The sequence below is a fragment of the Magnolia sinica genome, chromosome 18, assembly GCF_029962835.1.
Source record: "Magnolia sinica isolate HGM2019 chromosome 18, MsV1, whole genome shotgun sequence".
NCBI lineage: Eukaryota > Viridiplantae > Streptophyta > Magnoliopsida > Magnoliales > Magnoliaceae > Magnolia > Magnolia sinica.
The window spans coordinates 54,992,650-55,017,130 of record NC_080590.1 but is presented as its reverse complement, the minus strand read 5'-3'; the positions used below and the strand labels follow the sequence as shown (position 1 = coordinate 55,017,130).

The 24,481-nt window shown below is 38.5% G+C and overlaps 1 protein-coding gene across 6 annotated transcripts in view; it reads right to left on the bottom strand.

Moving 5' to 3' along the window:
* Positions 1-24,481, bottom strand: part of LOC131233905 (serine/threonine-protein kinase TOUSLED) — an 82,565-nt gene that overhangs the window by 11,661 nt on the left and 46,423 nt on the right. For 5 of the 6 annotated variants that reach the window (XM_058230746.1, XM_058230745.1, XM_058230747.1 and 2 more), the window contains 8 exons: positions 21,889-21,955; positions 16,745-16,811; positions 9,603-9,700; positions 9,247-9,426; positions 8,487-8,697; positions 5,899-6,163; positions 4,260-4,314; positions 2,831-3,166 (listed from right to left, as the gene is read on the bottom strand). In XM_058230746.1, coding sequence (XP_058086729.1) covers positions 2,846-3,166; positions 4,260-4,314; positions 5,899-6,163; positions 8,487-8,697; positions 9,247-9,426; positions 9,603-9,700; positions 16,745-16,811; positions 21,889-21,955 — 1,264 coding nt within the window. In that variant the 3' untranslated portion in view covers positions 2,831-2,845. Of the gene's footprint in view, positions 1-2,830; positions 3,167-4,259; positions 4,315-5,898; positions 6,164-8,486; positions 8,698-9,246; positions 9,427-9,602; positions 9,701-16,744; positions 16,812-21,888; positions 21,956-24,481 lie in introns of those variants that run through there. The other variant, XM_058230750.1, reaches the window with a different exon arrangement.

Genomic DNA, 24,481 nt, shown 5'->3' with positions numbered 1-24,481 from the left:
TGGGCCCCACCCATGCAGTGGTGTGATAGTAACTCTAGCATGTGGGGCCCATTTCCTTACAGGTAACTGGTGAGTGAAGAATTGTGGGGCAGTGCTACATGGACCCCACCATGATGTATTTGTTTTTTCCACGCCGTCCATTATGGGAAAACAATAGTGATTGAATCTCCACCATTAAAAACCTCCTGAGCCCAATGTAACCAAACTGTTGATCAGGTCATACAGACTTGTATGAAAGGAAAAAATATAAATCAACTTGATCCAAAACTTTTGTGGCCTCCAAGAAGTGTTTAATGGTGGGTGTTCAATCAACACTTTGCGGTCCACTTGAGATTTGGATCAATCTCATTTTTGGGCTCATATCATAAAATGATCTAGAAAAATGGGTGGACGGCATGGATGAAACATAAACATCATGGTGGCCCCCACAAAGCACCAAAGGAAAACAATAATGATTGGATATCCACCATTAAAATCCTCCTAAGGCCCACTGTATTGTTTATTTGACATCCAATCTGTTGATTGGGTCCTAAAGACCCAGATGAAGGGAAAAAATAAATATCAGGTTGATCCAAAGCTTTTATGGCTCCCACAACGTTTTAATGGTCAACATTCATTCAACACTTTTTCCTGTAATGTGGTCCACTTGAGTTGTGGATATGGTTCAATTTTGGGCTCAACATCTAAAATGATCAGAAAAAGCGAATGGACGGCATGGATAAACCACATGTAATCACGGTGGGCTCAACAGAGTTTACTCAGTAAGATAAGAGCGTACTGAGTACGCAATCTGTAGGAACGCCCGTCACTGAGGGACACGAGACGTCACCAAGCTACGTGGGTCCATCCATGATGTATTTTTTCTATCTACACCGTCCATACATTTGAAGAGATCATTTTATAGCATGAGCCAAAAAATGGGTCAGATCCAGAGCTCGAGTGGACCCCACCATAGAAAACAGTTGAGAAAGGTTTCAACAGTGGAAATCAGTATCACCACTGTTTCCTGTGGTATGATCTTAGATTTTTATAAAATTTTGGATCAACCCTTAAATTAGATGGGAAAACGGATGGACGGCGTGGATGGACCACATACATTAAAGGTGGGCCCAAGTGAGTTTACTGAGTACGATAAGAGTGTACTGCATAACGCACCACGCACCACGACAAGCCATCCGCGGAAGCGGATTGCGCAGTGTGTACTGAGTAAACTGTGGGGCCCACTATCATTCATGCATTTTATCAAATCCGTCCATCCGTTTTATCATATAATTTCAGGGCTTTAAAAGAAAAATTAATCATATCCAAAGCTCAAGTGGACCACACCACCTAAAACAGTTTGAATTGAAGTCTACCGTTGAAAAGTTCTTGGGGCCCACAGAAGTTTTAGATCAAGATTATATTTGTTTTTTCCATTCATCCATGTCTTTGTGATATTACAAACAGCTTGGATGACAAATAAACATCATTGGGGGCCTTATAAATATTTCAACAGTGGAAATCAATACTTCCACTATTTCCTTTGGTAAGGTCTACTTGAGATTTTGATATACTTCATTTTTGGGGTCAACCCCTAAAATGATCTGGAAAAACGGATGGACGGCGTGGATGAACTAAAAAACTGCACAATGGGCCCTACAGAGTTTACTCAGTATGATAAGAGCGTACTGAGTAACTCATACACAATCCGATTTCCCCATCCCGCCCCTCTTTCACTTTCCCTCTCCATTTTCACCGCCATCCACGCAGTCCAATCCGATTCTTTCACGCATGCAAGGCTCTTCCCCTCAAATCTCGTTCCGGAAGGAACGGTTCGTCGATCCGGCCTGATTCCTCGCCGGAATCTCCGAGAAAGAGGGAAGTTGAAGAAAATGGCAAGAAAATCCTACTTACCTGTCGAATGGCCCACCTCGGATCACCGCTACAGCCAGGTACTCTCCGATTTCTTTTCTTCTTTTTTTTTCTAATTCAATTTTTTTTTCCTCCACAACCCGGATCCGATTTTTATGGTGTGATATCGAAGATATATCGGCCGACATCTGAATTTGGGATTTTTTTGGTATCTTCTGGGGGTTATCGGGGGTTTATCGTCTCGCAGTGGTGCGATAACGATAATATCAGCCGATAGTATCGATATTTCAAACACTGGTTGCACCTAGCACCTTTGAAATACACTGCTATTAATTGTTTGTTCTTAGAAATATGTGAATATTCTTTCCGAATTTCCTTTATTCTTTATTGTTTTCGTTGTTTGTGTTATCTATTTAATTAAGATCTTTTTTGTATATGCAAGTATCCCTATGCATAGATTTTCAGATTGTGCCAAGCCAGACACTTTTGAGACTTGGCACCATGCCCCGCATCAAGGTAGATGGTGGGTCCATCAGAACAATGGTTTGTAACACCAAATATGCAGAATCCTGCCCTTCAGCAAATTGTATTCTCATTGAAGTCCAGGACCTGCATAATTGCTCCAAGAAGAATCATAAATCATTTTCTACAGGAATCGAATCAAATCCTAAGATTTAAATCCGACTCATAAAATTTTGTCAAAACCAACATCAAGGCTTTCTAAACATTCAGGACCCTGGTTTTAAGCCATGACAATGTTTAATTCACTACAATTTGTGGAAGGATAATGCATCAAAAATATTTGACATGGAGTGATTTTTAAGGGGATGTTTTATCAGAAGCTTCATCTCAAAGACTTTAGTGCTGTTTTCTCAAAAAACAAGCAAAACCACAACTTTAAGAAGTCATCAAAAAGGAGAATGGAATTTCCAACACAAACGACACTAAAACAACACCCTCTTTGGCTCCAATGTCGACCATGACATCTGCATCTCTACGAACATGAGTAAATGAAGTGTCTAGCAGAAGCAATTGCTTGAGTCTCAGCAAGAAGAATGGCACCTTGAACATAGCCTCCAAGTTCACAATGGTTCCACAAGGCAATGAAGAAAATAAGCATTTGTACAAATGAGTAAGACAGAGAGGTTCTTGCCTTTGCCTCACTTGAGACCGTTGGACGTGAAGGAAAATCCACCTTGTGTGCTCTTATAATCGTGTCTTCACGGAGTATCCTCTCTTGGGTCTGATCATGCCCAAAGGGGCGTCTACCAAAGAGCATTTGGTAAAACAGAATACCAGCTGACCAAACATCGACCTGTTTCCCAAGTAGTAGCAGATTAGAAGAAATAGAAATATCACCAAGTAATGCACCAATAAATGAGATAACACAAATGACAAACAAAATTCAGGAACTTGGAAAAAAAAAAATCAACTACAGAACCCCCAAGTCCGAGTTGACTCACAACTGGGGAGAACACTTAACCTTACGTTTTAGTTCGATGTTTTTCTCTTAAAAGTACTGAAGTTTTGCAAGGTCCTATTCTATGGAACATTAGTTACCCTTTGACATGAATCATGTTTAGTAACAACAGGTATGTAAATTAATGAATACAGGAAAACTCATAATTTATAAGACAATAAAGTAATTGTTATCGGCGTGAGAAGGTGCCTGTTAATGAATATAATTTTGGTTGCCCTCCTAAGTGCCCATCCGAATCCTACAATCCCCACAGGTACATGTGCGAGAAATTGGGGTTGTTCATCTGGTGGTACCAACTGTGTGACATAGAGAAAATCAAGCCAGAAAAGTTATCAGGTAGCCATGTGAATGAAAAATGGACGGGCATTGATCCACAGTGGACAATCGATGTGTATGGTCCACATGATGACAGGAACAGCATCATATTCGGGTCATGGAAGCTGCCACGTGGGGCCCACTTGATGAATGGTCCAGCTCTTGCATAGATGAACCATGTTGGCACATGTTGGGAGTAGGATTTGGATGGCTACTCCCCCAATAGCCATATAACTGCTCATTTTGAACTGAACCAACCAATCAAAGATATGTGAGATTATCAATCTGATCAAGTGTGACAATACAAATGTCACATTAACCATTGGATACACTTTTGGAGTGGACAGAAGAATCCACTCGAAATGCTATGGAAAAGGCCACTTTTGTCCATACCAAAAACTAAATGACCCAAAGAGATAGCATTTCCATGTATTTAAAAGCAGAATCGCATTCAGACAAGAAATGTCATTTGTAAGCAATCGAATTACTGAAAATGCCTTGCAAGTAAATTTTCCCGGAAAGCAGGACTAATATTCTTTAAAATCTCAAGTCTATTATCATTCCAAATCCCGATAACCTTATGCGCTACCACACAATTGTCTTTGTTACAGACCTTTGATGAAATGAGTGGTGTCTTGCTGAGCACAAAGCATTCTGGAGGCAAGTACCTTAAAATACACAATGAAAAAAAAAATATAAAAAAATCTGTGAGCATAGGGCAATTCATGATGTCGCTAGAAAAGGATAGAAATCATATGGCATGCATGAGGAAAATGTTGAGGTAAGAAACAAATGAAGAGAAATGACAGGATGGAAAGTGATGATACAAAACTAAGTTTAATTAAATGTAATTGCTCTTCAGTATCACAAAAGAGAGGTGGTACTGTGATTACAAGTACAGCTGAAACATGAGAAGACTAGAGAAATGCATGATTGAACTTGTATGGATCTCAACTACAGAGTGTGAAAAGAACTGGGTACGCCAGATCTTCTAGACCCCAAATTCTTAAGAAATGGGGCATATTAATTCATTATGGGTAATAAGTATAACCATGTTGAAACATTCCCCAAAAATATAACAAGTTCCAATCTGTAGCCCAATTAGTGAGACTCACTCTAAATTATTAATAGGTATGTCTCAGAAAGGAGAAAAATTCCTACCTGAGTTTCAAAGTATGGAAATCAGATGCTCTAGTTTTTTCTAAGGTCTGTGTACAATAGTGTACGAAATCATTCAGGGAAGATTAACTGTAAGTAAACAAATGATTACATTCACAAAATTAGATTACGAAGCATATTTTTCCTGGAGGAATCCAGTATTTGAAGTGAAGAGATAGCTATGCTACATGCCAAAGACTTCTCCATGTCTAGCGACTTCTAGAACAGATGGAGAGATTAGCAGATATTGCAGGAAACAGAACTGAGATCGGAACTTGGAAATAGCAGCGGCATCTCTGAATAAGAATAAAATGGCCATCATCACCATCTTCTAAGCCTTATTCCAACTAATTGAGTTTGGTAAAAATAACAATGACCATAAGAAAGGACTTTGGGAAACACAACTACTCACTAAGGAAACTTAGGTAAGTATGTGCCATCTGTGTACACTATACAAGAACTCCAGATTCCTTGAGAGTATTATACAATTCCTGGGCCATGTTTTTGAACAAGTGGACAAGTGGAGCTCATGGTTCAGCAATCCAAACCATTGGTCTGCTGTCTCCACTGTGGATGCACCATGTCCCAATATCTCCCTAGCAGAACAATCTTAAACTTTTGGGTTTCTGGCCTACAGATAGATGGCTAAGAAGATAAACATAATCATGGTCCACATTCAACTGAAATTTGTCCTGATTTGTTGTCTCCGAGATCTTCTACTTTGGGATTATTTTGGGCCATTATCCATCTACAGTGGCAATCAAAAGACCAACAATCGGGACCTGGATTACCAAACCACAAAGGGCAAGTTGTCATAATTGAAAATCCAAGTATACTGTGCAAAGATGCATCCCACTTATCATATAATTCTTTGTTCTTGAACCTATTACATACTCGAACTATTTGTAGTGGGAAGAGGGAACAGTTCATTTTAAAAGAGTTGAAAAATTATTAACATGAAAGTAAATTGAGCTAAATTAGTTGAGAACAAATAAAACAATCTATCAATGGTTGAAATTTCATCTTCAGATATGAGAATAAATAACATCTCTAAAAAACACATCGACAACATAATTGCTGAGTGATGCACTCACCAGTATGTTCCAGCTCCCTGAGAAGTCAGTTCCATGCCCTGAGATCCAACATCATCCTCCACAATCTTGCTCAGACCAAAATCGGTCACTTTTGCAACGCCAACCTCATTAAATAGAACATTGCCAGGCTTCAAATCATAATGAATGATCTTCTGTGGTCTCTTGTTCAAGTACACAAGGCCTTGAAATATCTGAACAATTATAATCCGAGCTTCTCTTTCTGGCAGGATGGGGGTTGTTTTAAGAACTGCATCAAGATCTTTCCCTAAGATCAAAACAAGAGATCAATAAAGAAGAGAGCTGAAGATTAAAATGACTCCTCTAGTTCAGAAAGTTGCAACAATAAGAATAAAATGTGAATCATTCAGTCATCTAAATAACATAAAGGAAAATTAAACAAGGCAAGATTCTCCATAGATTAACCAGAATTTTCACTTCTAATAGCAAAGGGCCAGCAAAAAAAATATATATATCTTTTAAACCAGAATTAGAACTATCTGAATGCATAAATATGAAATAATACTTAAGAAAACCAAAGAAAGTGCACACACATGGAGGTGAATATAATAAAAAGAGGACCATTTAATAGCCTACTAGTATAGGACTAGTATTTTCCACAAAGAAACACCCCCTTCACAGCTCCCGTAAAAGAACTTGAGAATTTCAATCACAAAGAAAATCATGTAAACTTTCAATATGCATGGCCTATATGACTATTTATATGCCTGGGCACAAGGAATCCTTTAAGGGTTCAAACTAAACCCTACCATTGCAAATGACTCATAATGGACACTCCTAATCATAACAAACTTTTTTTTGTTCTTTTCCCTCTTCCTGTGTTTTTTTTTTTTTTTTGGTGCTTTTTTGAATGGCAATTTATAACAAACTGCTTTCCAGAAGAAAATATAAAACCACATACTAATGGCTTGTAGACACCTGAAAATGAATTAATCTCATTTTAGTTTACCATAATGCACATGGAGAGAGAGAGAGAGAGAGAGAGAGAGAGAGAGATTCGGGAGAAAAATCGCGCTATAGTTTGGGGGAGAGAAATCAGCAGCACGCTGGTTCTATGCAGATAGATGTAAGGCGTCCGCTTTTGCAGGTGAAATCCAAGCCATCAAATGTCAACCAGCCACATTTTAAAGTTCCTAAAATACCCTTTAAATTTACTTTAAATGTTATACCATTGCCTTAAAACAGTCAAGGTTTTCCAACCAGGAAAACTAACTGCGGGGGCAAAAATATCCAAAACCTATCCATGTTATATATAGTAGAGATTATGTACTACAGATCATGATCTCTACTAAATTATGCCATTTAGTTAATCAGAATTCTGTATTAGATATCATGATCTCTAATACATAATTATGATTAACTAATATGAAATTAACCCATTTTTCATGAATCAACCAAACAGCCCTAACGCTCCAAACTATTATAGGACTCAATATAAACCATGCATTTGGACTCCAAATGAAATACTATAACAGAAAGCACTAATCATTTGATTGTCATATTGAGGGCATATTTGATTCCCAGATGAATCTGTCAGCCATCCAATTGCATATGTGGACTCATCCAAGAAATCAGATGGAAGCAGTCTCACATTCCAACACGACTGAACTTGGTCAAAACACAAATCAAGACCTTCTGATGGCCCTGATATCGCATCAAATCAATCCGGACCCTTGATGCGATCTATGAAATGGAAAATAGGATGGTCCAACTTAAATAGACAGGACTGTCAGTTATTTGATCAGGACCCATAGATGGGAATGATACGGGCCTGATACGTCATCAAATGGCCTGATCTTTCATCTGGCTGTCTTGTAGGATCATCTGGGCCAATCTGATGAGGATGTGAAGCCAGATGTATAATTTCATTTTTGATAAGCGAAAAATGAATAGTTTACCCGCCGATTTGAGGTGGGCTGCCAGTTGAAGTTGTTAATGTTAACAATAAGTGTACTGTGTCCTCTTTTTTCTTAATTCTGAGCCAAAAACAGCATTGCCCACTTAATATTTTGTAAGAAGACAATATGATGATCAGATCAGATGCAAGAACAGCCTGGATCTCTCAAAATCTTGCGGCAAACATCAGGATTACCTGGCAGAATCGATCAATTTATTTAGAAAATTCTCTCGTTTCAGTCCCAATTGCAAAGTGTCAAATTCTCTCATTTCATGTTTTGCTAACAAAAATCAAGTTCAACCACTTCTGAGGCTTTTAAAAAATGTGTTTGTATGTCTGCAGTTGGGTAGTGTGAAATAGATGTCTTTCAAACATCAAAGATGATGTGTTCCTCACACAAAGTATTCTTTAGAAAATTGGAGAGTAAACGTAATTTTTCACAGCATTACATTTGAAAAACATGTTAGAGTAATCCATTGGCCTTGATAACAGGAAAGGCATGATTATTCATAAAATTACAACATGTGAAAAAAATATGGACTATAAACTAGTATAAGAAAATGCAAAACATAATTTAGTTGTACAAAACCTGCTTTGCAAGTGCCCAAGGTGCATAAAGCTTCCTTAGTGCACTAAGGAGCATCAACAGGTTTAGGTATTCAAGTCTATATACCACTGCAATAATCCAAGACAGTGCAGAATGTGTTCTGATCGATCTCGAAGGTGTCCCATAGCCGCACGATGTTATGATGCACCAAGGTCTTGTGAATGTTGTACTCCCGAATTGCGTGGCGTATGTAACTCTGCTTCTTTTCCTCACTCCATTGCGCATTCAAACCATGAAGCTTACATGCGACATATCTAAACTCCACCAAGTCATATGCCTGCTCGAAAGTTCCCACTTCAAATCACTGCAAAAAAGTATATTCTCACAAATGCCTATGTAGGCAAAACAATGATCCAGATATCTGTTTCAAGGTCCAGGAAGGCAGAATCTTGGTCGACTTTTTTCTTCCAGCAAATGGATCCATTAACATCAACAGGTAATAAGATGAGGGAAGCAAGACTAAGATGGTTTGGCCATGTGCAACAAAGACCAAGAACTGAACCGATTGGAAAGACTCAGTCGGTTCAAGTTGAAGGCTCTAAAAGGGCAAGGGAATGCCCAAAAGGACATGGGTGGAGGTAGAAAGAAAGACTTCCAAGACCTAAGGTTTAACTGAAGATATGGGCCTCAATAGAGTGGAAAGGATAATAGGATTCATGTAGCTGACCTCAATTAGTTAGGATAAGGCTTTGATGATGATGACGATGATGATGATGATGATGAAATGGATCCATTAACACCATACTCTTGGAAGGTAGATTCTAGAAGTGCTGGAAAACAGGGAAATGAACTGGAAATTTAAAAGGGTAAAAAAAAAAACATTCACCTTGTAAACTTCACTAAAGCCTCCCTTTCCAAGAAGGTTTAAGAGAGCATATCGGTGGTTCAGGATCTGGAAATTGTTAAAGCGTGACCCATCCTCATCTCTTATACGCTTCATTTCACGTATCAACCTTCCCTTCTCCAGTTCATAGCGATCCCTTTCTCGCAAAGCAATTTCTTCTTCCTAAAATAAATACAACACAAAGTAATCATGTGCTCAATTGGTACCTGTTTATAGATAAGGAATTGCTCGAAACAGGACTAACATGATACACCACTGTCTGGGACCCTAATGTGAAGAAAGATGACCATGAAACAAATCAAATCATGAAATAGAAAAGTAAGATGCAAAAAGCTTACACGTTTGATGCTTGCTAGACGGGATTTGCAAATTTCATCCTGGATAAGAAAGTCCTCTTCTAGCGTTCCCATCTCAAGGTCACTTCCATCGCCCTTATCTTCAAGGCAGAAAACAATCACATAAGCAATTAAGAACTACCACTAGGGGAAGGCCCAAAATGGCATGAGTGGTGATCAAAGTATTCCATAAAGGTAATGGTGCGTGTAATGGCCCAACCGAAAACTGTCATGCATAACAACCATAACGGTCAAATTTTTTTAGATAAAAAATAAAAAAAAAAAAAAAAAAAAAAAAAAGTCGGAAAGATCTAAGATATTGAGATGATTGAAAATATGTATTCTTTTGTGGTTTTGAACATGTTTATGATGGCGTAATGGTCCATTCTATGGTAAGAATGTTGTCTCCGCCTGTCAAATGATTTTATTAACTTGAAAGGCTATATTCACCCCAAATTTGCCCAAAATTCATGCAAGCTACAGCACTTATCCCACAAATGCAAATCCTTAAGCATTTGACGTCACACCCCCCAAGAACTTTCAAAGAAAAAAGTGAAACTGAATTCGGATAAATAATGTCACCGATTTGAAGGACCACTCGAGTGCCCCTGAATCAACCTGAAATTCATGCAATCTATGGCACCCATCCCACTATTGCATATTCCTAAGCATTCGACATCATTCCCCTCAGTAATTATAAGAAAAAATTAAAATTAAATTCAGATAAGTAGTGTCGTCGATTTGGAGAACCATTCAAATGCCCCCAAATTGACCCCAAATTCATGCAATCTATGGCACTCATCCCACTTATTATCGAAGGTGAATGTGGGATGTTATATGGCCCATTCTTATGGCCATCTAGGTTTAGGACATAATGGGTATTTTTACTTTTGTTATTAATGGCATTCTTATAAATATGGAAAACTATATTAATAAACTTGAGAGAGGTGAGAACCTATGAACCCTAATCCTCATTCTCTCTCCTTTCTTCTCTTTTTCTTCTTCTCTATCCTCCTTTCTCAATCCATCCGCATGGTATCCGAGATAAATAGGTCCGGGCATCGATCTTTTCCTTCTTCCACATTTCTTCTCTTTTCTTTTCCTCTTATTGCTTCGAGGTAAAAATCTAAGGTCGTTGGAGGCTAATCAACTCAAATCTCTCTCAACCACCGTATGGTGGGCTGTATAATCGTATCCCATGAATGTGTGTGAGGCCCACTCTCATATAGATCCATCGTGATGAACAAAAGTAGGGCATTGTGTGTTTATGGCCAGATTTTTTATCAAATTTGAGATTGAAAATGTGTTGAAGGTGAGCATTGCAAGAGTTAAAGAATCAATGTACGTGTGAAGGTGTTAAAACAAAAAATTCCATCAAGTGATCGTGTTCGTTGATCTACATTGGTTTGTAAAATACGTGTGGGGTTAGTAAAAGTTATCCCTTCCTCCTTGGGTGTTTGATTTCTCCATAATCAATAGATGTCAATAATCAAGCCATGAGTCTTTTGTCTCCATCCAAGGCAATAAACTTTCATATTACATTGAATAAACTCAATGGGGCAAATTGCTTATAGTGGGCCACATCAATAGAGGTAGTCCTTGTGGGTACAAAGAAATTAAAATATGATTTCTCTCAAACCTGACAAAAGTTCAATAGAGTACGAAGATTGGGTGGCAAATGATGCCAAAATTAGGGCTCTGTTATGGAATAGCACGTGGCCTCATATTAGTGCAAATGTTATATTTTTCAAGACAGTGAAGGAAGCCTGAGATAACCTAATGGAGATGTATTTAGAGGAAAAGAACTTAACTCGGATCTATGAATTACTTCAAAGTATTTCCACTCTTTAATAAGGAGATGAGAGCACCGGAGGGTTATTTTTCTGTCTTGTGAGGTATGTGGGAGGAACTAAACATATGCTAGCCCCTACCTACAGATTATGAGACTACGCGATGGCAGATAGATGAATTACATATTACCAAATTCCTCTCTGATCTTTGTCCTAAGTTCAAGCCTGTCCAAGCTCAAATTCTTGAAGTTAGCGAGATCCCAGACACTATTAAGGCTTTTGCTTGTGTTCAATGTACGGTTAGCGTACAGAGTTCATCTTCATCAGATCATTCTGCATTTATATCTACGTCTAGTAGAAGAGATGGGGGAAGTTTGTTGGTGGCCATGGTCATAGTGACCGTTTCGATGATAGAGATACAAGAGAAGGTCACTTTAGAGCCGAAGTAATTTGGAAGCACGTGGTACAGATTTCAATGATAGTCGCGGCCATACCCATGGTAATCGATAATGCAATCATTGTGGTCACAGTAACCACATAGTGGACACATGTTAGGATCTTATATTCTTATTGGTAAGCTTACCTAAACGAATCAGGTTTATTCCTCTGATAATGGGGGTTATGTGTCCAAGCCTATCTCCTCCACTGCGGAGCATAGTACTTAATGTGATATAGTTTTTTTTTTATAAAAAAGATTCAGGTGACAGTTACACTATCTAAGAAAAAATATACCAGACTTCTAAACGATCACTCCACTCACGCATCATCCTCCACAGCTACTCTTGCGCAGTTAGGTACCTTTTGTCTTGAATCGTCTGATAGTGTACCCTAGGTCATTATTGACTCAAGAGCTTTCAATCATATAACCAGTAAGCATATTGTGTTATCTCAGTTAAGACTGTCGCCACCCATGTCTTTTGTCGCATTAGCAAATGGTACTTCAACCCATGCTTCTAGATTGGGTACAGTCCATCCTACCATATCACTTTCATTGTCATCAGTACTTTACATTCCTAAATTTCCTTTAAGTCTGTTGTCAGTGAGTAAGCTAACTAAATCATTAAATTGTTCTGTCACATTTTATCCTTCTTATTGTAAATTCCAAAATCAAAAGACAGGAAGGATGCTTGGGGGAAGGCACAAAGCAAATTGACACTATTATCTCGATCGTGTAATAACTAGAGCTGCAGTGTAGACATACATCTCTCCTCATCAGTGGCATTCCATAATTGGTCATCCATCCTTAATGTAGTTTGAAGAATCCAGCCCCATCATTGTTACATGTGTCTAGGTTAGAGTGTGAGGCTTGTGAGTTGAGTAAACACCATCGAGCATCTTTTCTTCCTCATCTAGATAAGAGAAGTGATAAACCTTTTTATTTAGTACATTCTTATATTTGAGTCCAATTCATCTTACCGGTTTATCTGCTTTTAAGCACTTCATTATTTTTGTGGATGACTATTTTCACATGGCATAGCTATATTTGATGAAGGTCAATCATAAGCGTTTTCTTGCTTTAAAGAATTTCATATGGAAGCACAAACTCAATTCAAGTCTAGAATTTGTGTTCTACATTCAAATAATTCTAGAAAATATTTATCTCATGAATTTAATTCATCCCTTTCATCTCATGGTATTATTCACTAAACTTCATGTGTGTGTGCACCTCAGCAAATGGGGATAGTAGAACGTAAGAATCGTCATTTACTTGAAGTTGCCAGAGCCTTATTGTTGAATATGAAGGTTCCATTAATATTTTCCACAGATGTCGTCTTAACAACATGCTACTTAATAAGTCAGATGCCTTCATCTGTTTTAGATGGAAAGCCAAATCTCTGTCTTGTGTCCTCATATTCCCTCTTACTCTATTCCTCCCAAGGTATTTGGTTATGTATGCCTTGTGCATCAACTTGATCATGCTCATGACAATTTTGAACCAAGGACTATCAAGTGTATCTTTCTTAGGTACTCCCATACCCAACGAGGATACAAATGTTATAACCATGTCTCCAAGAGACGTTATATATCAACCAATGTTACATTCTTTGAACAAACTCCATATTTCTCTAAGGAAACTCCATATTTCTCTAAGGACAGTTTGATGAGAGCTCCATAACTACTGTTCCTGTTGTACTAGATATTACTACTAGAGTTGGGAAGATGACTACGCAGCATGCAAATCGGCCTTTGCAAGTTTACACCAGACGTTCTAAACGTGGAGATAGAGTACATATGATCATGACTTCTACCAATCCTACAAATTAGTCAGAAGACCATCATTCTTCTAAGTCCTTGCCTCCACCATCTGATAAAGGTAATCTTCCCATCGGTTTGTATGGGCATTCGTTCATGCATGCAACATCTTATTTCCAACTTTGTTTCCTTCAGTGATTTGTCTCTATCACTTTGACAATTTACTGTCTATGTCGTCTGTATCCATTCTCCATTCTTTTCAGGACACTCCGCGTTGTGATGGGTGAAAACGATCTCTGAAAGAAGAAATCGCTTGACTTTATCAGAATCAAACTTGGACGTTAACTAAACTTATTAAACTACTTCCTAGAAAGCGTGTAATTGGGTGCAACCATGCAGATGGGTGTATATGGTAAAATAAAACCATGATAACTCAATGGATCATTTAAAAGCTCAATTAGTTGTCATTATAACTCTCGTACCCTTGGAATCAACTACTCAAAGACCTTTTCACATGTAGCAAAGCTTCACTCACTGTGAATAGTTATTTCCATCACTGCGAACTTACATTAGCCATTATATCAGCTTAATTTGAAAAATGTTTTTCTTTATGGAGATCTAGTTGTAGAAGTTTACATGGAGCAACCACCTGAGTTTGTTGCTCAAGGGGGAGTCAGATAAGGTATGTCGTCTTAAGAAATTAATTTATGGGTTGAAACGTTCTACAAGAGCTTTGTTCGACAAGTTTAATAAAGTGTTGTTCGAGTTAGAGATGAAACGTAGCCAAGCCGATAATTTTGTTTTTGTTCGGGATAGTGAGACAGGCACTATTGTGTTGGTTCTATATGTAGATAACATCACTATCATAGGCAGTGACAATACAAAAGTTGACAAGTTGAAGAAATTCTTACAGCGGCATTTCTATATGGACTTGAGCCGTCTTCGATATTTCTTAGTCATTGAGGTGGCCAGGCCCAAGGTGGTCATCAACTTATCACAATGAAAATATGCAATATATTTACTTGATTGACCAGGTATCCTTCAAAAAGAAAAGGAAAAAAAAAAAAAAAAATACTTGATGAGATAAGTCTTCTAAGAGCCAAGCCTGTCGAAACTCCCATGGATTCAAATCAGAAAATTGGTATGGATTAGGGTGAAAACCTGATGATCTAGGGAGATATCGTCAACTTGTGAAAAAAATAATTTATCATATATCTTGTTAATGTGGTTAGTCAGTTTATGCTGCCTCCTTGCATTCCTCATATGGAGGGCGCGCTTCATATCCTTAGGTATTTAAAGGGAGCTCGCAGTCATGGTATCATCTACGAGCAAAATGGCCATTTTCAAGTGGAAGGATATTCAGATGCATATTAGGTTGGTTCTCTATCTAATAGGCTATCTACATCTGGCTATTGTACTTTTGTTGGTGCTAATCTTGTTACATGAAAGACTAAGAAGCAAAGTGTTGTGGTCCATTCAAGTGTTGAAGAGGAATACAAAGCCATGGCCCATGCGACATGTGAGCTTATTTGACTAAAAATATTAATGGGTGAACTTACATTTGTAGTTGAGGTTCCCACGATGTTTTACTATGATAATCAAGCAGCCTCTCATATTGCCAACAACCATAACTATCATGAGAGGACTAAGAACATCAAATTTGATTGCCACTTCATCCAGGAGAGAGTTGTAGCTAAAGAAAGTTGAATGTCGTTCATCAAGTCTTAATATCAACTGGCAGGTATATTTATAAAAGCTCTAAGTCGTACTCCACTACATCCTCTCTTTATCGAGCTAGGCATTCATGATATATATGCTCCAACTTGAGAGGTAGTGTTACCGAATGTGAATGTGAGCACTATTATACAACCCATTCTTAGGCGCATCTAGGTTTAGGACGTAATGGTATTTTTAGTTATTAATGGAATTCTTGTAAATATTGAAAACTATGCAAATAGACTTAAGGAAGCTAGGGACATATGAACCCTAAACATCATTCTCTTTCTCTCCTTTCTTCTCTTTTTCTTCTCTTTCCTCCTTAATCTGTCCACAACACTAGGCACTAGTGCATATCCCCAGCATTTGACAACATTCCACCCAAGAAATTTTAACAAAAAAAATTAAATTAAATTCAGATGGATAGTATTGCAGATTTGTAGGCCAGTCAATGCCCCAAATTCATGCAATCTATGGCACTCATCCCATTAATGCAATTGGCCTGAAATTATGCTTATTTCATTAACTGGCTATCAGATTAGTGGACATTTGTTGGAAGCTTAAGAATTAAATATCCAGTGGTCCTATTTCAACAAACAAGTGTCCGCAAATCAATGATTAAAATCGTTGAAACAATTTTATTTTCAAACAGTGACTTAGTTACAGTGGGTCCCACAATTTAGTGGTATTATTTTAAGTTTAATATATGCCATGTGTACAATTTTCTGAGTGCAAGTGTATCAAGCGTCATACGCCACCAAAGTTTCAAAAATCTCCTTTTTAAACTAGGCACATAAGGAGCCCCGTTGATGGATTTTCTTTGGAGAGAGAGAGAGAGAGAGAGAGAGAGAGAGAGAGAGAGAGAGATGCTGAGGCCATGCAGGGGAGTAGGTGGAGAAGAAGCAGAAGCAACAGCAACAGAAGAAGTAGCAGCAGCAGTAACAGAAGAAGAAGAAGAAGAAGAAGTAGTAGTAGTAGCAGAAGAAGAAACAATAGAAGAAAAAGAAATCCCAATTACATTTTTTTTCATTCTCCCATTTACTGTGTAACCAAGATGGTTTCTTTCTTTTTTTCCTTTCTTTTGTGGGGTGGGGGGTGTTTATGACCAATTAAGGCTTGATAGCTTGTTGATAGAGTGGAATGGCGGAACAGGATTCATGTAGATAAAACTTGGATGATGTTGATGATGAATTAAGAACAACCACTACCAAGTATGAGAATATATCAGATCTCCGGATTCTACAAAAAGTGGACAAGTAATACTCAATATATAATGATGCAAGAAAAACACTTGAATAATAGATAAATGCTACATTTGCCTGGACCAAAAGGCTTGTGTCTGAAATATTTGAACTTATCTCAAATACTGTGGTTCCAATCTCACACATATCAAAGAAAGAACTAGAAAGCACAATGCTGGTCAATGTGAAAACAGATGAACTTTACCAGATTGTCGTTTCTTTAACGATTTTCGATGCCTCTCAATATTCTCCTTTGTTTCCAATAGATATTTCTAAAAAGGAAACAGGAAATCAGTTCCACATCCCATCTCAAAGCATTTAGCATTAATTATACTTCACTAAAAACACTACGAAAATCCAAATGGCAAGAAAATTGCAAACCAATATAATGTTTCAAACAAGGAAAATGACCTCTTTTGTGTGTATTAAGCCTAGTTTACTCGAAAGATGCATCATGCAAGAACATAAGTCCACCAAGGAGAGTCCCTAGATTCTTCGAAGCTTCTTTATCAGGGTGTCAAAAACTTAAATAAAAAATAAGTGACAACAGACAGACAATCAGGGTGTAGCATGTTATGGAGATTCATTGCATTCTAGAAGCCAGGTGTGGTTGACTTCTATTGACTAGGAAAAGGTATTGATTTGACACCACTCTTAACAATACCTAAGGTTCTTGGACACTAGTAATTATTTCATTGTTATCAATGGAATCTCAGGTTACTAGTGAATGTTAACATAATTGAGCCATATCCCTTTAAGCCACAGGCCATTCCTTTTACTTGGGCCTGACATGGGCCATGGACCTCGTATTTCCCTTTTATTAGTTATCTTTTACTTTTATTCTTTTTTTATGTTTTATTAGTTTATGTAATTTTGTCATTCACTTGATATATAGATATGTATATATATATATATAGAGAGAGAGAGAGAGAGAGGGTTGAACATCGGAGAGGGTTGAACAGCCAAGCATCTTTGAGTTTATTTTCTTCCCAAGTTATTTCCTCCAACACGGTATCAGAGCAAGGTTTTTGACACCAAATATTTGAGTCTGTTAAAATAATTTCTTAGCATTAAAATCTCTCGTTCGAAAAAGGGTATTGTTTTGTAATATGCTCTTGATCTTTTGACTTTTATTAGTAATCGTGGTGTCAAACCCCTATATTCCTCATCATCAGCTCAAAGCTTCTTATTATATCCTATTCAAATTGTCTCTTATCACTCATCTTCTACACACAAGTCCTTTGTTTCTACCCTCAAGCGTTCTTTCTCTACCATAACAAAAAATCATAAGGAGACTTTTACTTCTTTATGGCATCAAGCTATGGAGGAGATGACTGCTCTTGAGAAAAATCATACGTGAGAGATGATTACGTAACCTGTTGGGAGGATTCCAGTGAATTGTCATTGGGTATTATGCCCTTAAATACCAAGCCTAATGGTAGCATAGCCAAATATAAAGCTTGCCTAGTTGCTAAAGGCTTTACACAAAAATATGGTGAGAATTACTCTTAGATCTTTGCTCCTGTTGCTAAGATAAACTCAATTCATGTTATTATTTCTCTTACTGCTGATCTAAATTGGCTACACCAGTTTGATGCTAAGAATGCCTCCTTAAATGGTAATTTAGATGAGGAAATTTATATGCTTCCTTCTCCTAGTTTCACTCCAAAGGGGGAGGAAAAGAAAGTTTGTTATTTTAAAAAGGCGATATAAGGTTTAAAGCATACCCCTTGGGCCTAGTTTGAGAAATTTAGTAGGGCCTTGATTGGGACTGGATTTACTTGTACTCAATAAAACCATAGTGTTTGTTAAGTGGCGGGTCCAAGGCATTATCATTGTCAGTGTGTATGCGGATGATATTATTGTTACAAGTAATAATGCTAGTGGGATCTTTGAATTGAGGATCTATCTAAGCAAGGTTTTTGGGATCAAAGGTTTGAGTCTATTAAAATATTTTCTTTTCATTGAAGTCTCTCATTCAAAGTAGGGTATTCTTTTGTCTCAGTGAAAAAATGCTCTTGATCTTTTAACTTCTACTGGTAATTTTGGTATCAAACTGCTCAATTCCCCCTTAGAGCTTAATAAGAAGCTTCGGCCTGATGATAGCGAACTTCTTGATGATCCTCGCATGTACCAATGCTTGGTTGGTCAGTTAATATATTTGACTATTACTCATCCTGACCTATCTCATGCAGTCAAATTAGTGAGTCGAGTTATGCATGCTCCTCACTCCAGCCATTCTGAAGTTGTTCATCACATCCTTCACCATATCAAGTCTTCTCCAGGTCGTGGTATCCTAATAGTTGTTATAATAATTGGAATATTGAAGGTTATTCCAATATAGACTGGGTAGGTTCTCCTTATCATTGTCGTTCTACGACAAGAGATTTTACTTTTTTCAAAGTAAATCTTGTTACATGTAAGACCAAGAAGCAAACCATTGTTGTGCAATTCAATGCCGAGGCTGAGTATCGTGCCATGGTGAATATTGCATTTCAAATCTTGTGGCTGAAAAGTTGTCGCTCAATTAGGAATTCCGATGAATACTCCTGTGCCCACGTATTGTGACAAACAGGCTACCATTCATATTGGTTCCAATCCCCTTTTTCATGAACGCACAAAATATACCGAAGCTGATTGTCATTTTATCTGTGAAAAGGTTGCCGGTGGCGTAAGTTCTCTCTCTCTCAAAGGATAATAGTAACTGCTTTTATTGAATAGCAACAATGATAGATACCAAAGCAGGAAAAAATACATCATGAAAAGCAAATCAGATTACATCCTAGAATCACAACCCTAACAAAGAAGAGATTTCATAAACATTTACATCAACATCCCATAACGCTCCAAATGCCCTTGCTACTACACCTCTCTTGGATTGCCACACTCTCTTTGCATGATCGATGTTTATTACAAAAACATCGATTATTGCATTCTCCTAAGTATTCCATAGGACTGCTAGCAAGAAGAGATTCCATGTCTGTAGCAAACCCTGCAAAATTGGGTTTCCATGCCACATCCAAAACAACTCGGTGAATGATTGAGGCATAGCCCACTGAGTACCAGAACCTTGTAGGAACATGTACCATATATGTTGCACAAATGAGCAATGAATAAAGATGTGATCTATCAATTCTGCATCTCTCATGCACAATAGACATATATTGGGAAGAACCATCAATCCTTTTCTAAAGATTGGAAATTGTTATGATTCTGTTCCGATTGATTAGCCAAGCGAAAGATGCCACTTTAGGGGGCGCTCCATAGAACCAGAATGCAAAATTTCTGATGAGCTCGAAATCAATCTCTCTAAGAATCTTACAGAAGGATCTAACTGAAAATTTCCCATTAGGTGACATCTTCCATACCAAGTGATCTTTGAGAGTTGAACAAGGATGAATGTTGTGTAGCTGCTCCCAAAGTAGTGTTAAATTTGTCGCCACCTTATCTATTAAGGCTCTTTGATATGGGGGACACAGACACCACACACCTCCCCCATTTATATGGGAAAAACAATCGGCAACTAGGATATTCTTCATAGGTGCTTACCTTGCTAAGGATGGAAAATCTACCATCAAAGGCCTTTCTCCATACCAAGGGCCCACCTAAAAATGAATATGTGACTCATCCGAAAGAGGGGGGGGTGGCGGCCGGGGAGAGCACACCAGGCTTGAACAAGGGAGCAATTAATTAATGGCTTTTCAAATACCCAAAGCTCTATAATACGAGGACTTCTTTACCAACCACCCCTTTCTTGGACACCATATTTTGATACAAGTACTTATCTCCACAACTTACAAGCTTCATATCCAAATCCCCCTAGCCATTTTCCTAGGAGTGCCACATTCATGCCTTCCAACACTCTAATACCTGCTCTTCCTTTTGACAATGGTTTACATACCTCATCCCACTTAAGCAAGTGGAATTTATGCCTCTCCTCTACCCCTTGCCATAGGAAGTTGCGGATCAGTTTTTCTAGCCTATCCAGAACTGTTTTCAGGCATCTACATAGAGACATGAAGTAGAGTGTCAGATTGGAAAGTGCCACCTTAATAAGCATAATACAACCTACTACTACTAGAGATAAATAACAACCCTTCCACTTGGATAGCTTTCTTTCGAATCTTTCCATCACCTACTACATAAGTGTTTCGCCGGTTATCCTAAGCGTAAGGAAGCCCCAAGTAGAATGATGTAAAATCCCCAACCCCACACCTGAATACATTTGAAGGATTGTACCTCTTCTTTGGGAATCCCAATGCCTAACATTTTGCTCTTTTTCACGTTGATTTTTAAGCCTGACCCTTCTTTGTAACACCCCAAATTTTTCCTTAGGTTATCCACCACTGCGATCTCTGCCTCACAAAAAAGAATTGTACCGTCCACAAATTGTAAGTAAGAGATTTTCCGCCAGTCTTGTGCTTTGTCCCTTCTACTAAACAACTTGTTGATATCTTCACTAAGGCTCTTTCAGTTGAAGCGGGATGACGTATTCAAGGCAAGTTGCGCATGATTAATATCTATGCCTCAGTTTGAGGGTGAGTGTTGACATAATTGGGACATGGCCCATTCCCTTGGGCCTGACTAGGGCCATGGGCCTCTTATTTCCCTTTTATTAGTTCTCCTTTATTTTTGTTCATTTCTTACCCTTTTCTCTAAGAGTAAGCTTGTGTAATTTTGTCATTCACCTAATATATAAAGAGAGAGGGCTGGACATCCAAGCCACTCTAAGTTTCTTTTCTTCCCAAGTTCTTTGTTTTCTCTACCAGTAAAGATATTTCTTTTTATAAGCATAGTAAAGATTTGATGACCTATGGTTTAACTAAGGCTATGTTCCTCAATAGAGTAGAATGGCGGAATATGATTCATCTAGCCAACCAAGTAGTTGGGGTAAGGCTTAGATGACGATGATGAGTAGTAAAGGGAATTATTATCTTAATGCAGCTTAGTAGTGAGTTAAGATAAACCACCATCAACAATCTTGCCATTGCATTAATGAGGTGTTCAATGTTGATCCTATTGCAACTAAACCCAGGTCCAAGCATTTATAGGCAGGCAAAGTTGGCAAATCAGGCAGCAATCAGAGGATACATAAACCAAGGAATTTTCTCTTCAATTCAAATAGGCTAACAATTTGGTGGGAATTGACTAGATTATAAGATGCTCTCCACTTAAAGGCCCTCATCTTATTTTTTCTTCATAAGCTACTGTTACGGGTTCCAAATCTTATGTGTTGAACACTTTAAAAAGTCCTAACAATACAATAAGGTTTTGAACTGTATATTGATAAGAAAATTATTGACACTTGACGAAAGCAGAAAGAAACATGAAGATGAGAAGAGAACATACAAGATGAGCATGAAGCTCTTTCAGTGCTTGCCCATCCTCCCAAGTCTCAGATATAACAGTTCCAGCTCTGCAGTTAAAAAGCAAACACAACAAACCCGAACACATCAACAAACAGACGAGGCAGAGAAGACACAGGAGCTGCGACCTAAAACAACAGTAAACTATAGAACCAGAAAAATGTAAGAGTGAATCTTGATCGTTTCACCACTTAACACCCTATATGGGAGATTTCAGTTGAGAAACAATGAAAAAGAACCAATCAAGAAATAACAATATAAAGTAGTGAGCAACAGTTTTTATCGTGTATGATAACTGTTTATGCCTCAGAAATCATCAAATAAGAATGGATCCATTGCATCAACTCTTGAATAATATGAGACGGAAGTAGGCTGCAGGAGGTCAAGCACGTTTGGAACGTATAATCATATAAATCCACAGACACTGTCTGAAGATTGTATGTAAAATGGGATTCTGGGGCCAGTGGGAGTCAGGGGCCTCATTTGGAACAGCACCGGATTGCCATTGTGGAATACTCAGGGGCCATGGGTTCTGGGGATTCCTCCACAGAATCTATGGCATTGCTGAACAGTTTGAGGATTTAGGCAAAGTGTAATCTCAGAGCGATCATTGTTGAAGGGGCTTCAAAGAATGTCACCGGTTGCATCCTGTCAAGGAAGATTCCTTGGCAGTTTGCTGACATTTTGGAGGAAGCAACAAAATTCAGTGGCAGGTAGGCTGCCTCGTTATCTCATGTGGGATGCCCAATCAAGGACCAGGCATACATTTTCGCAAAAGACGACACTGTATGACACCTTTTGTTTTTTGGATGAGGGTTAGCTTGGCTAGGGCCCTGCGCTGAGCTTGTAGTGGTGTTTCTATAGATCTTTTCAGTAGCTTGCCTTTGTTTTTGGGTCAACCTAGGCCAGGGTGTGATTGCCTGTATAATTGTGTCATGCTGTTTTCATGTTTCCTTTTTTCTTCAATGTGATTCTCCATTTGTCAAAAAAAAAAAAAAAATCAATGAAAATTCCCTGGTTAGAATTTGAGACAAAGCAGTAATTATTATGACCAAAAAAAAGAGCCAAATAATAACAGGAAGCAATCACTTATTCCTGTTTTGAGTTCCATTCAATACTTTCGGTATCGACAATATCGACCGATATAACCCACCATATACCTTGTATCCCACATGTGCAATACAAAATGCACAAGTAGTGGCAATACATCCCACCTGTTCAATCTGGTGACCATTTTCGATTTCAATCCATTTTTGTGTTGTGAATCATATTAAATCGGTGTCAAATGGTTACAAATCCATAATTCTTCATGTTTTGCATGAAAATTGGGGATTTAAAGCTTCGATATTTACATTTGGGGGAAGATGGGCCGAGTTGCGAAAAATCGGTAGAAATTGAAATGTCCCAATTTCTCATAGATCGGTTGCAATCCTGACGGGGACATCACGCGCACACGCACGCCCCCCTATACACGTACGCAAGGAGGATGAAGGCCCCACCATCGATCTGGATCGATGACGACATCCATGGAGGGCCTCTTAATTAGAGAGTTATGCTTTGGTTCCTTGGAGTGGACCCAATCATCATGTGGATCCCACTATTGGATCTCATGATCGTGGCCCACTACCCTAGATGATCTAGGACTTTGAGTTTTTCTTATTATCGTTATTAGGAACATCATGAATGGTTTTGATTGCATTGATTAGTTGCTATTTTTGTTACTTCGTCTCTAAGTAATTGTGTGCGCACATGGCGCGGCTTTTGGGGTATAGGGTTTTCTTATAAATAGGCAATTCCTTGTAGGTTTTTTCTCATTGAATATTATGAATAAAATTCTGTGTTTTCCTGCTTCTCTAATTCTTTGAGTTGAGGAATCCAATTGGGTGCAAAACCCTCCCTTTTTTGAAGGGCTAACTACCGTGGCACGAAGCCACACCCATCTCAAATTGCCCCCACCTCGTAACCTCAATATTCATCATCTCCCACAACCATCCCATCATTAAATCCACCCCCTTTTGCAGCCGATCTTTCCTCTACAACAGATTTGCAAAATCAGGCCCTCCAAGAGGGTGGAAACTTCAGCGGAGCACCGTGCACAGACCAGACGTTCGATCGGCCTGAGATTTGGTGTGTGGGTGGCCCACCCCTGGCCAACCAGACCCAAGCTTTCCCTTTTTGGGTTTGTGGGCCCCACACACGTCCGGGCAGGATCCCACACACGTGCGTCTAGACCCGGCCGCTGTCCACACGTATGGATCATCTTGGGTTTGTCTCTCCCCTCTATTTCACTCCTCTCTCGCCTTATTTTCCTAACCCTAACCCTAAATAATCCTAAATCCAAAGTTCTATTCAACTTTTGCAACCCTAGGTTTTCCCGAATTGAAACATGTGAATCCCTTGGATTGGGAAATAATCCTTTGCATGTGTGGATGAATCTACTCTCCTTTGGGCATTGTTTGGTCTATAATTTTTAATTAATCCAGCCCTAGCATGTGTAGGCTTGGACCCTTGTAAATTCCCCTTGTTGAATGCTTGACTTATGTGGGATGTGGAACTTTTGTGATTGTTTCTAAATT